The sequence below is a fragment of the Thamnophis sirtalis genome, unplaced genomic scaffold (genome assembly GCF_051295495.1).
Source record: "Thamnophis sirtalis isolate CommonGarterSnake01/CBP01778 unplaced genomic scaffold, rThaSir2_p1.2 scaffold_4, whole genome shotgun sequence".
Lineage (NCBI taxonomy): Eukaryota > Metazoa > Chordata > Lepidosauria > Squamata > Natricidae > Thamnophis > Thamnophis sirtalis.
In genome coordinates, this window is record NW_028261384.1 from 83,028,989 (window position 1) to 83,043,254 (window position 14,266).

At 40.7% G+C, this 14,266-nt stretch overlaps 1 protein-coding gene across 6 annotated transcripts in view; it reads right to left on the reverse strand.

Moving 5' to 3' along the window:
* FHOD3 (formin homology 2 domain containing 3) overlaps window positions 1-14,266 on the reverse strand; it is a 256,533-nt gene that overhangs the window by 42,213 nt on the left and 200,054 nt on the right. For all 6 annotated transcript variants that reach the window (XR_015696402.1, XM_087713216.1, XM_087713213.1 and 3 more), the window contains 2 exons: window positions 12,505-12,663; window positions 11,085-11,267 (listed from right to left, as the gene is read on the reverse strand). Coding sequence is in view for 5 of the 6 variants with exons in the window: in XM_087713216.1 (XP_087569342.1) it covers window positions 11,085-11,267; window positions 12,505-12,663 (342 nt within the window). In the remaining variant the exon portion in view is untranslated. The remainder of the gene's footprint in view (window positions 1-11,084; window positions 11,268-12,504; window positions 12,664-14,266) is intronic.

Genomic DNA, 14,266 nt, shown 5'->3' on the forward strand with positions numbered 1-14,266 from the left:
AAAATCAAGATGGTATCCAAAAGCAGGAAATAACAATTTGCAATTTGAGGATTTGCAGTTTGAGGAATTGAAATCTGATCTGTTGCTGTAAGATGAGAAGAAGAAAATGTTTGATTTGAAAGATGTAGAACTGCTAAAAAGATTGAAAAGAATACAAACAAGAAATTCTGAGATAACAAATGGAATGGCCTTTCTAGGAAAGAGAAATGTGTTGTCAAGATAATTATTCAACAATGGATGTTGCAGAGATATTTATAACAGAGACTTATGAACTTTGGAAATGAGATGCAATTGTTGGGAAAGTTCCTAATGAAAAACCAGTATTTTCCTCCTGTCTTAGAGATAATGAGCAATTTGTGCTAAATAATAAATAAATTACAATAACAAAGTTATAACAGATTGCTTTGAATTTTAACTTTATTTAGGTTTAATCTGTTAACTATTTTTTTCCATATATGTAATGTATAACATGTCAGTTGGGTGTAAATAGATGAGCAAGCTTATACATTTTGGACTTATTTTGCAAGGGGGAAGCTATTGTTGTAATAAATTTGTCAGTGATTAACTAGGTGGGAATAATAGGTGTTATTGTTCTTTTCTATTCACATGTTTTCAATGTTTTAGGTTAGTTTAGTTTTGTCTCTTTTCAATAAAACAAAACAAATAAAAACAGTACAAATCCTTGAAAATTGAAGTGCAAATAAATATTGGATAAAACAATTAAACAAACAATCGTCCTTCCACTCACATTCTGCCTTTAATATTTAAATATTTGCTCACCTTCACTGTGTGCACAATTCAGGAGTAAAATGTAACTGGTTTGGGCGAACTAGTAGGGACGATTTGAATCAGTTCGCTGAACCAGTAAAAATCATCCCTGGTTGGACTTCTAGATGGGCGTGGTCTGAGAGGAGTTGTTGTTTGACAGTTTGATTACCTCTTCTCCGGGCATAGGAGAGAAGGTGAGAAAACTGTGTTTGGGTAGTGCTCCATTTAACCCCCCCCCCAGGACATAAATCTGGGGGTGGAAGGTGTGAACCGCCCGTAACCCAGTGAATTCTCCGTGTCAAGGACTTTTTCTGCCTTTTTGCAGAACGAAGGCATACGTCCACCCTCAGATCAAGGATTGAGACCCATTTAAAATTGAGAAAGGTACACGGCAGGGTTGTCCCCTATCCCCATTACTATTTATCATAACCCTGGAATTATTGTTGAATAAAATATGGGGATCAGATGACTTACAGGGAATCAAGATTGGGTATCAAAAATATAGAATACGTGCTTTTGCGGATGATTTGGTTATAACATTAACCCAACCGCAGGAATCTAGTAAGGTTTTAATGAATATGATTAATCAATATGGCCAAGTGTCCGGATTTAAAATAAATTTAGGGAAAACAAAGATGCTAGTTAAAAATATGAACACTAAACAAAGGGAAGAATTAGAAGGAATGACAGGATGTGAAATAGTTAAAAAGGTTAAATATCTAGGAATCTATATCTCAACCACAAATGGGAAACTATATAAGTATAATTATGAGCCACTATGGTGCAGCATACAGACATAGATGAAAAATTGGGAAAAATTACAATTATCTTTGTTGGAAAGAATAGCAGCAGTGAAAATGAATGTTCTACCTAATTTTTTATTTCTTTTTCAAATGATACCAATACTTAAAAAAGATGCAAATTTGCTAGAATGGCAGAAGGGCATTAACAAATTTGTTTGGGCAGGGAAGAAGCTGAGAATAAAACTAAAATTAATGCAAGATGTGCGTGAGAGCGGAGGTTTGAAATTGCCAAATTTAAAACTATATTATGAAGCAGTAGTTTTATCAGTAATCAGTGACTGGATTAACATAACAGATGATAGAATACTCGAAGGGCATGATTTGGTATATGGTTGGCATGCTTACCTGTTATATGAAAAAAAGGTAGATAAGAATTTTAAAAGTCATATTTTAAGGAATGCTCTACTGCGGGTCAGGAAAAAATATCAATACAAACTAAATGATAAGACACCTATGTGGGCAATTCCTAGACACGCAATAGAAAACATAAATATAGTACAAAAACAGGATGTAATTACTTATGGACAGCTTCTCACCTTAGAAAGAGGTGTATTACAATTAAAACCCTTGAATGTACTAAAAGAGGAAAAGGCAATTCAAACATGGTTTCAGTATGGGCAGTTAGAGGCCAGATAGAAAAAAAAAATGGTTTTACGCAAAATGAGGATAATTTACTAAAACAAATTAGGGATCAAAGTCCAATGCATATAAAGAGACTATATAATGCATTAATAGAAATGGATTCAGAAACAGAATTAGTTAAAGACTGTATGATAAAGTGGGCACAAAATTTTGAAGAACCAATAATGTTGGATACATGGGAAAAGATATGGGTAAGAAATGTAAAATTTACACAAGTCCAAAATTTGAGAGAAAACTTTTATAAGATGTTTTATAGATGGCATTTAGATCCTAAAAAACTGGCCTCTATGTATACGAATTTACAACCTAAATGCTGGAGATGTGATTGTCTCAATGCTACATACTATCATATATGATGGACTTGTAAAAAGGTAAAAGCATTTTGGATAAAAATATGGTGGATTATGCAAAATGTTCTTAAAAAAAGGATAAAATTTACCCCTCAGTTATTCTTGTTAGGTATAATTACTGATTGTACAGTTATAGAGACTAACTTGACTTTGCATTTAATAACCACATCAAGACTGTTGGTGGCGCAATACTGGAAGAAGGAAGATTTGCCTACTATTCAAGAATGGACATTAAAAGTAACAAACCTAGCAGAGATGGCTAAAATATCAGCATATCTCAAGGATCACTCAAATGAGAGATATAAACTGGAGTGGAGAAGATGGATTGACTATACACAAAATAAATATGGGACTAAGAAACTACAGATAGTTTATGACTGAAGAAACAAGGAATGATATAATCTGTTTAGAGTTAGCCTAGCAAAGAAGAGTTAAAGCTCAAATGAAAGATGATACTAACTTTTTAAAAAGTTTATTTTAGAATATCTTTGTTAAAGATTTATACCCTGTATTGCTTCTGGAAAGTCGGGGGGGGGGAGTTGGGGATGGGTGGGTTTGGGTGGGGAGGATAGAGGGAGGGAGGTAAACATTTGTAAAAGTTTTTTTTTCCAAAAATTTTCAATTAAAAAAAAAATCACCCCTGGTTGGTCCCACTCATGCTCGCCCGGTCGCTACTCACCCTTCCTTCCGGCAGCTCGCCACTTCCAGTCGCTCGTTCCACCCAGCCCTATATATGTTGCCTTTGCAACACGGCCCAGCTAATCACCTCACCAGTCACCTCGCCTACTCAGCTCACCAAAGATAAGCAATGCATGCTGCCTGCTTGCCTTTTGCCTTGGGTTGGGGCTGGGGCCCAGGGATGTACCATTCCCCAAGGCCCAAGAACTGCCGCCTGTCTTGACTGGGTTGGGGAATGCGCCGTTCCCCGGCTCCAGCTTTGCCCAGGAGCCGCTGCCTTCTAGCCCCCCGCCTTTCATGCCGAGAAGCCTCCAGCTTGGCTGCGACTCCATTCCTCCTGCTGCTGCCATTTTCCTGCCCGAAGCAGGCAATGAGATGCACGATCTCTCCTGTTCCAAATCTTGGGCAGTTAATGTGCATCATTTTTTCTCAATATGTTTCTTGTGGCCCTGTTGACTATTTACAGCAAAATGTTTGATGATTTTGTGATCACACTCCAATATCTTAGCAAGTTCCAGAGTACTGCATCCCTCTGAAAAGCCTTTTAGAATTTTTGACTTTTCAGAGTCAGTTAAATCTCTTTTTTGGCCCATTTTGCCTGAAGAAAAGAAGCTGGCGAATAATTATGCATACCTTGATATAGGGTGTTGATTTCCTTAGGCCACTAATCACATAATTTGTACAATTAGGTCCTCATTACACACATATACATTACCTGATATACTTATATCCACTAAGCATTTAAGTTTATAAGCTTGGAAGTGGAAAATATATATAAACATGATGATATGTCAAAATATTCATTTGCTAATAATTGTGCACACAGGGTAGTAGTTTCTACATCATATGATAAAAAGATTAAGCATATCTTGAAAACAATGCCGTCACTATATTGTCAAGAATAATTTTTGCCGGACTCTCTGCATTGACAGTCACTATGTTGTCCTAGGGAGGCTATAATTACTCTCTTGAAATCCCAGAGTTCAATATTAAGACTTTCCAGAGAGATACAGAGATCATTCTACGGTATTTTGTCTGAAGCGCAATTTCATCATTGTGTTTTACTTTAACAACTTGCCTTTTGTTATATGTTTGTTGCCTACTTGGAGTTTCTACATAAGCCGTAATGGAAATGATGCGTTCAGCTTTATATTTTTAAATAAGGACCTCAAAATATGTTTTCAGCAATTTCAGATTTTATAGCTGCTAAGATAATAGTTTGTACTGTAAGAAGGAATTGCTTTGCCATACATTTTTGCGTAGGAGTCTCTCCATATTCTGATTTTGTATCTGATTTTTAAATTTATTTTTATTTTACTTGAGGTTAAGTAGGTGAGCCAAGATAAGGCTTACCAAACTAAGGTATTCCTGTATTTATGGCTTTCAAATTTATCCTTTTGCAAAGCTTAACTTTCTTGAAATTATTCAAAATAAGTTTATTCAAACCAATACTGAGATTCCAAAAAGTATCCAAAATGCTATTTTATGTTTAGGGACAGGTTTATTGGATGCTAGAGAATTGTTTCTTCCTGTTATCTTTTTTCTAACGTTAATCATGTTTCCAATAGATTTGGTCCCATTTAAATCATCATAGCTTAAAAATATCTCTAGATAAAAATTGATTTACTGAGCTTCTTTATGAATATCCATGTTCATTAAGCTTGATAATCTTACAACTGACCTCAATCAAAAAATTTAACCTCCCAAAAATTTAAATAATATGCCACACCCCAATACTTATTATATTCTTCCAAAAGGTTTTGCTTCTCTCCCCTATTTATTATGATTCTGAAATTTTGTAAGGCCTTCACTTTAGGCAGGCTGGATGCATTGTCCTCAGAGCCCTTTTTGGAAATTTTAAGGGTACTGTTATGTAACTTATATTATGTCTCCATGGTAACGGCTCAATAGAAACTCTAAGCCATGTGTTACTAATACTAAGCCTATAATATATAAGAATTCTAGGAAGACTTTCATTTATCTGATTTAGGAGAAATTTTCAGGTAAGGAATATGATTTGTACTTAATGTTACTTTGTTTATAAATGGACTCAAAAATATTGTCCCAAGTCTCCCAGCTGGTGCTACTATATGTGCAGTATGTTGTACCATTAATTAAGTTTGGAACTTGATTAATAATACTATTTTTATTCTGTTTTATTTTATTAGGTATTTTATTGTATCTGGCTTTGTAACAAACTGATTGATTAAATCTTGCCAGACTAATGTCATCCAATGTTTTGACTGGATAACTTTGTTAACAGATTTTGGAACATTCTAATATACCTTAACTTCAACAAAGCATTTGATTCAGTACTTCAAGACATGCTAATCAAAAAGCTACCTGGATGACATGATAATTATGTGGATATGATTAAGTGAAAGCCAATGGAATGCAATAGTTAAGATACTTGATAAAGCAATTGGATGAAAGGTTATTTCTTAATATTATTTTCATTTCAGCTCATCTACTGTACATTGTGCTTCAGCTATGCAAATAAGGAAATATGATCATTACTTTTTGAGGAAAGGAACGTTGTTCCTACCTGAATGTTCTTCTCAGCGTGGTGCAGGATGGTCCAGAAGTGGGTTGTTCAATCCTTATTTGCCCAAGAGACTGAGTCAGAATTGAAGCCACTCCTCCAGCTTCCCCTGCTGACTTCCAATTCTGACGAGGCGCAGCTCCAACTAGAGAAACAAAAGAAGAGCAGGCCCTGCACGCAGCATTAACAGCCTCAGGGACACGGACCTAACTAAATAACAAACAAGGGAGGGATCTGGACCGTCCTGCGCCACGCTGAGAATAATGTTCAGGTAGGAGGTTCCTTCTCCAGCTGATGGTGCAGGAGGACCCAGAAGTGGGATATACCAAAGTGGAAGTCCCTAGGGCGGGAACTCACTGGTCCGTGGTACCTGAGGGAGCATGAACTCCCTGAAGCACCCGACGCCCAAATGATGCCTCAGCAGATGCAAAAGCATCCAATCTATAATGCTTAATAAAAGATGATGGGGAAAGCCACGTCGCAGCTCGGAAAATATCCCCAATTGGTGCCTGAGTGTTCCATGCGGCCGTTGTGGCTGCACTTCTAGTTGAATGAGCCGTTATCCCATGGCACTGGCTTACCTCTCACCTCATAAGCTCGGGCAATACAAGCCCTTAACCACTTCCCAATGGTAGAGGGGGACACCCTTGATCCAATGGCAGATGGCTGGAAAGAGACAAACAGGGCCTCCATCTTCCTGGAGGATGCCGTCCTCTTTATGTAAATACGGAGAGCTCTCCGCACATCCAGCTTGTGCCACGATTTCTCCTTCCTATGAGTGGGATTGGGGCAAAAATCCTGGAAAATTAACTCCTGAGCCCTATGAAAATAGGAATTTATCTTGGGGATAAAAATGGGATCAAGCCTCAGCACAACTGTGTTAGGCTGGAAAATACAAAGGTCCTCCCTGACAGAGAGAGCACCCAGCTCAGAGATCCTCCTTGCAGACTTGATGGCGACCAAGAAGATCATCTTTAGGGTAAGGAACTGCAAGGAAATGGTCCTCAGAGGTTCAAAGGGGGGGATCCACAAGAACCAGGAGGACCGTGGACAAATCCCAAGAGGGGAACTTGTGAACTACCAGGGGTCGGAGGTCAGCCACCCCTTTTAGATATCTCTTCACCAACAGATGACAGCCCAGCTCTCCCGACCGTCCAGGACCAGGATAATTGACAGGGCCGAGATTTGTCTCTGAAGCGTGTTATGGGCCAATCCCCTCTCCAACCTGTCCTGGAGTAATTCCAGGATATTAGGGAGTGAGGGACGTTTGGGGTGCAGATGCGCCTTAAAGCACCAATCACAAAAAGTGGACCACATGGTGTTATAAATCCTGGTCATGGCTGGGCATCTAGAGGCCACAATTCATATCACCCACGAGGAGAACCTCACCTCCCTCAAGATCTCCCTTTCAAATACCAGGCGGTCAACTGGAGCCACTGAGGCTCCGGATGGACCAGGATATCCTGGTGAAGGGAGATCTTCTCTTGTGGGATTGTTTAGGGTTTGGCAATGGACAGATCTAAGAGGTCCGTGAATCAAGGCCTGCGTGGCCAGGGCAACCATGATTACCTCCACCCCTTCTGTCACTATTTTCCCCAACACCCCTGGGATCAGTGGAAGGGGGGGAAACACGTAAAGCAAGCCCCGGGGCCACTTGCTGCGTAAGGCACTGCTCCCCTCCGCTTCCCAAGTTGGGAACCATGTGAAAAACCTGGGAAGCTGGGTGTTCTCTGGAGATGCGAAGAGGTCCACCTCTGGCTGTCTGAATCTCCTGCAAATCTCCTCAAACAGCTCCTGGTCCAGCTGCCACTCCGTCTGATCCACCATGGCCCTGTTGAGCCAGTCGGCTTGGTGATTGGCGCCCCCGGATATGTGCTCTGCCTTGACGGACAACAGGTACCCCTGTGCCCAATGGCCCAGGCGCTGAGATTCCACCCAGAGGGCTCTGGAGTGAGTCCCTCCCTGTCTGTTTACATGCACCTTCGTAGCCACATTATCTATCAGAAGTAGGACGTGTCTTTGCTCTACAAGGGCCTGAAAGTGTCAAAGGGCCAGATGAGCTGCCCGCAGCTCCAGCCAGTTTGTTATGTGTAAGATCCAAAGGAGACCAGCAATCCATACATACTTTTGGCCAGAGTAAAAGTCTCATATTTCTGTACTGGGATGTGAATGCGCATGTCCAGAACCCTGCCATAATGTCCTGTTGGATAATGTGATTGATGACTTCAGCCAGAAGGGAGGGGACATAGGGGTAAAGTTCAGACATCATTAAGTGGGATTTAGTTTTGGCTCCACAGAAGTCCCTGCCAAGATGTTAGTCCTAATAAATGAATGGGTTTTTTTGGAATCTTGTCTTGAGGCTCGTAAATTAATTAGGCAAACTCTTGGAAACTTCACACTTGGATCTCCACCAGATTGTCGATCGCTTGGCGCATGAGCTGTTTCTGAAGCGCACACTTGGAGGATGTGAACGTACAAAAAGAATTCGGAGGGACGGAAACTAATTCCAGTCATAGGCCAAATTTTACTGTATTAAGGATTTAGAGATCTGATGTAATACTCTCCCATCGGTCGGCAAACAATGCCAACTGACCACCAATGGGAGCCGTCCAAACCCGCTCATTTATTCCAGCGGAAGGGGTGTTGGCTCTTCCCCGAAAGGACCTGAGGCTGAAATCATGAGCTATCCCTGTAGGAAGACCTATCCTGCCCCCTGTCCTGATTTGGCTGAAAACATCTAGGTTGATAATGATAGTCCATGTCAGTACCCCTATAGGGTGCCCTGCATGTATATGGTGTATACTTGTGTTCCTGCTTCTTAGTTGTGACAGGCAAAGCCTTACATTTGTTCTTATTCTCAATAAAAATTGGGTCCAGAACCTCGCCAAATAACTTCTTCCCCACATATGGGCCAGCCGCCAGCTTCCACTTCGCTTTGGCATCTGCCTGCAAATTCCAGAGACACACCATCCGCCTTGCTGAAACAGAGGAAGAAAGAGCCATGGAGGCAAACTTCAAGGTTGCATCAGCTGAAAACTTGGTCGCAGCAATGACCTTGCTGATGTCCTGCAGCAGTCTCACATCGTGTGCCAGAACACGCTCCTGCATTTGTTCAAGCCACATCAGTGTGGCGTGATTGAAGAAGGATGCAGAAGAAGCGGCCTTAATCACCCACGTTGCCACCAGGAAAGTCTTACAAACACCAGTTCAGTCCTCTTATCTTCTGCCTTCAGGTTGTCCACCACACCACTCGCCACCATGGGCTTTGGGGATGCCAGGGTGGCCACAGGAGCTTCCACCTCTGGAACCTGTAATGCCTGGGAGAAATCAGGCTCCATATTATAGAAGCATCTGTCATTCCCACCCAAGGTGGGAAAATACCTGGCTTGGCCCAATGCTTCTGAATGTTATCCAGAAACAGTTTCGGTGCAGAGATCTCCTTCTGCGCCATGGGTTCCACAAAGAAACACTTTTTCTTTGGCGCTGCCTTGGAAGTCAAAGCCTGAACCACGGACTTCTTCTCCTTCTGCTTGTCAGCCTCCGTCTTGATGGCTGCAATACTCATGGCTTTAAATAGCAAGGAACGAAACAAACTAGGAGGAAACAAACTGACAAAGGCTGGGACATCCAGTGCCGAACCTTCATCATCAGAAAGCTCTGTCTCCTTTTGCTCTTCATCGAAACCTCACTCCTAAGCGAAGGAGAAACCTCTCTCTGCACCCTGTCTGGATAAGCAATTGGATCCTGGATACGTCTGCGCTTGGCCTCATCAGTTCTGCATCCACCTGGTCAGAGGAACAACCCTGGACGGCTATGCCATGTGCAATGGCTCAACGAATAAGAGATTTAATGTTATCATGCAAATCATGAAATTCACCAATTGCATGACTAGGCCCAGGCCTGGGTGCCAGCTGGTGCCTGTGGCCTGGTTCAGGGACAGACGCAATGCATGTAAATGGATGGCACTTGCCTTCCTCGTCCTCTACCTCTGAAAACGGAGGTGAAATGGAACTGGCACTTGGAGATCCAGATAGCCTTGGAGACGAAGGGGAGAGAGAAGGTGGAGCCACCCTTAGGAGTGGGGATCTTACTGACGACAAAGGGGCCTTATCTCCACCTCCCTGCCTGGACTTCTCCCCATCCCCTTTACTTTCCTGCCTGGGGGAAGCTTGTTTCACCAGGGGAGGAGGATCCAGTGAGGAACTCTCCCTCTTCTGGGAGCTCTTTGAGGGAGCTGCAGAAGCCACCTCAGAGGTGCTCTCACTGGAGGAATCAGCCATGGCAATGGTACAGTATCCTTTGTTCTAACGCCTCACTCTACTCAGTTTGGCAGCAGCTCAGCAATCTGCGACTGTTCTCACAGGAGCTGGCAGTCGCAATGAGCCTTGTGGCATTGAGAAAGGGAAAATAAAATGGCCGCTGACCATGAGGACCTTCCCAAGATGGCCACTACCCAAGAAGTTTTTCCAAAATGGCCACCCCCTAGGCCCCATACTCACGATGAAGCAGTTTCAAAGGACCAAATGCTGACAGAGAGCAAACGGCCCTGAGAACGCCCAGATTAGCCGTGCGGCGCTCTACAAGTTCAGCTAGCACCGATTGTGCGCTCCTGCTGTACTGGACTGTCCGCAGCCATGCAGAGGTGCTGGCGCTGCACATGTGTGCCCTCGCACCAGTAGCTTCGTCGTCCACCCGCTACAGCCCCTGAGAGCCAGTGGCAATGCGGGGAGCCTCTCAGGCACACGCCCGAACTAGCAATTAATCATCAAGCTGAACAGAACCGCAAATAGGGCTCCGATAGCCGGAACAGCCAGCTGCTTTCCTGCAAAGAGTCTGGAAACCTCCACAGGAACCCAGCTCAAGAGCTTCACTATGCGAGCAGCAACCAGGTGGGAAAGAAACTTGTGAGCCAAGTTCGATATCCTCCAATCAGATAATAACATTAAAAACAAGAAAAAATAATCTTAAAGCAAAATAGCTCTAACAAACCAAATTTCAACTCACAGAAATAAAAATTACATCTCTTTTTGGGCAAGACTGAGTTGGAATTGGAAGTCAGCAGGGGAAGCTGGAGGTGTGGCTTCAATTCTGACTCAGTCTCTTGGGCAAATAAGGATTGAACAACCCACTTCTGGACCCTTCTGTGCCATCAGTTGGAGAATGACTGAGTGCTGTATTGTTCTATTGAATGTTCAAAATGATATTAATAAACATTTTAGCAGAGAGAAATTCCTGAGAGTGACAGAAGAGATTAAATTGAAATATAAAAACAATTATATTTATTTAGCAATAAGAAATTACCTTTTCCACAAGCTCATAATCCATTTTAAATGCCCAGAGCTGAAGTCTAGGAGTGAGTTCAGTAATGGAAGACAGAGTCAGTAGGAACTGTTCAGCAGTACCCAGTGGGATATCAGGATTGGCTAATTGAGCTTCTTGAATTTTCTGCTTTTCCTCTTCTGTGGGAATCATTGTAAGAATTTTCTAGAAAGACCAAAACAAAACAAAACAAAACAAAAAAACAAAACAAAACACACCACCCCATCAAAGACAAACTGTATAGACTGCTCTTCTACATTGAATATATCAAAGCTGAAAAATAGTTTAGTTTTGTAAATTTTCTTGATATAACTCCTAATTTTTTTTGTTATAAATATGAGAATAATTCAGTATTATCCAGACCAAAATTATGTAAAATATTTCAATTATTTTAATAATTCTTTAAAATATTACAATTAACTATTTTTAAAAATCATTTTTACCTTTTCAATTTTGGGCAACATAATTTAAAAGATATTTTGCTGAAGAATAATGTAATTGCATATCTACTGCTAATTGAAGTCATATGTATTGGCTCAGGAGTTGAAAAAGAAGCAGCACTTGGACATCGCATATACAGGTTAAAAATGTCACAATATGTTTGGGGAGACAGAGAGAGAATTGACTTGTGTATAGTCCAATCTCTTAAGCAAGAACACTGAAATCTCACGAGATCACAATGCTACCACAAGGTGGCGCAGTGGTTAAAATGCAGCACTGCAGGCTACTGCTAGATCAGCAGGTCAGCGGTTCAAATCTCACTGGCTCAGGGTTGACTCAGCCTTCCATCCTTACGAGGTGGGTAAAATGAGGACCCAGATTGTTGGGGGCAATATGCTGACTCTCTGTAAACCGCTTAGAGAGGCCTGAAAAGGCCTATGAAGCGGTATATAAGTCTACTGCTATTGCTAATTTGTACTGGTTTGAGAAAATTTGCATGGGCCTCATATATCTGCTACATCTCAATTGATTAAAATTTAGCATTTAGTATTCTGAATTATCCAAGTTCACACTGGCATTTAGGCTACCAGTAGAACCGAACACACCCCTAAATGAAGCCTTTATAGAGTTCTATGCTTTTACATCTATTCCCAAGATGACTCTCTTCCCCCTTCCCCCATGCCTTCTATTTGTTAATTGGAAAATAGAGAAAAACTGGGTATTTTATTGTGACATTGAAACGAATATGAGTATGAATGCATATGTTTTGTTCAAAAATTAAAATTATGCCCAATATTTTGATTGATTTTAAAAAGATTATATGGCTGCAGAAAGAGAAAATATTACATAAGAGTAATCAGATTAGTTCATTATGAGAATTCATACATCAACATATTTTCAACCACTATATATAGAAATAATATATTGTTTTACGTAATGTTCTGCATGGTTTTCTCAGTACCTCTATTCCTTCCTTATTTAAGGCATATTCATCAAAGTTCAAAATGGCAACCTTGATTGTCCTTGGATGTGGTAATACAGTCAGCCCTATATTAATAGCATTGCTCCGTTTGGAATCCAGGACAATGATTTCTTGCCTCTTGCCATCTGCAGCAGTTTTCTGAGAATAAGAAGGAGAGACTGTAAACTCTTATGTTTTTTCAATCATATAAATATTCTTTAAACAAATCTATTTATTGTTAGTATAGCACATGGATAACATGATAATTCTATAGTAAAAACGGAACTTGTAATAGATTCTTTATAAGCGTTTCTTAGATGATTCATAAGACTTTATGAACTTTGGAAATGAGATGCAAGTGTTGGGAAAGTTCCCAATTAAAAATCTAAGGAAAGGTTTAACTATTAAGAGCTAAACAGGGATAGTTGACCCTGGACTTAGAGATAATGATTGGGGTGATTTGTGATAAATAAGAAACCTGTTGACTTTCTAGGAGTAAATTACAACAAAAGGCTTTGAATTTTAACTTCACTGTTGTTTAATCTGTTAACTATTTTTTTCATGTATGTAAAGTATAACATGTCAATTGGATTGTAAATACATGTACAAGCTTATAAATAATGGGCCTTCTTTGCAAGGGAGAAGCTATTATTGTTGCAATAAATTTATCACTAACAAGGTGGGGATTCTATATATATTTGTCCTTTTTTCAATGTTTTTGTTTAGGTTAGTCTCTTTTGTGTAAAATAAAAAAGCAGTAAAAATTCTCAAAAACTGAAGTGCCAGATAATTGTTGGATAAAACAAAACAAACAAACCCCCCCCCCCCACTAGTCAGACTTCAATACTTAGATATTTACCTAGTTGTAATTCTACAGTTTCTACAGTTGGAGTTGGGTATGTCTAGTTTAATGAAAAGAAAGACTAGGAATGACATGATAGCAATGTTCCACTATCTCAGAGGTTGCCACAAGGAATAGATATTCAAGCTATTCTCCACAGCATCTGAAATTAATCAAGGACAGAAGCAATCTAGAACTAAGGAGAAATTTCCTGATAGAACAATTAATTAGTGCAACAACTTGTTCCAGAAGTTGTGAAAGCTCCAACACTGGAAGTTTTTAAGAAGAAACTGGACAACCATTTGTCTGAAATGGTATAGAACAGTGATGCCAAACCTTTTAGAGACCGAGTGCCCAAACTACAACCCCAAACCCACTTATGGCCATTTAACATGAATAATAAAGTTTTACTACCTAAAATAATGATAAACAAGGCAGAGTTCAGATAATTGTTGTAAGAAAAGTGTGATAAATGCACTTTTATGCTCCTTCATTTTTTTCTGCATTTGAAATATTACGTTTAGCAACAATAAAAAAGAAAAACCTTTGTAATATTATTTTTCTCTTTCCCTTTCCTCTTTCCCTCTCTTTCCTCTTCCCCTCCCTCTCCCTTCCCCTCTCCTCCCTCTTTCTCTTTCCCTCCCCCCCTCTCTTTCCTTTCCTCTCTCTGCCTCCTTCTGTTTCTCCCTCTTCCCCCTCACACAGCCCTGAACTAGTGCTTGGTGGTGGGAATTTGATGTCTGGAGCCTGATGAGCCCAGGAGCAGTGCGCCAACTCTCAGCTGGTTGGCTGAGAGCCGAAGCCCAGCTGGCCAGCAGGGAGGCAGGGCATCCCAACACAGGCAGCTCTGCAGAAAAAGCAACCAGGTGGCAAAAGCGACCCCACACTAACGCAGGGTTGCATTGGGGCTTCACGTCATAT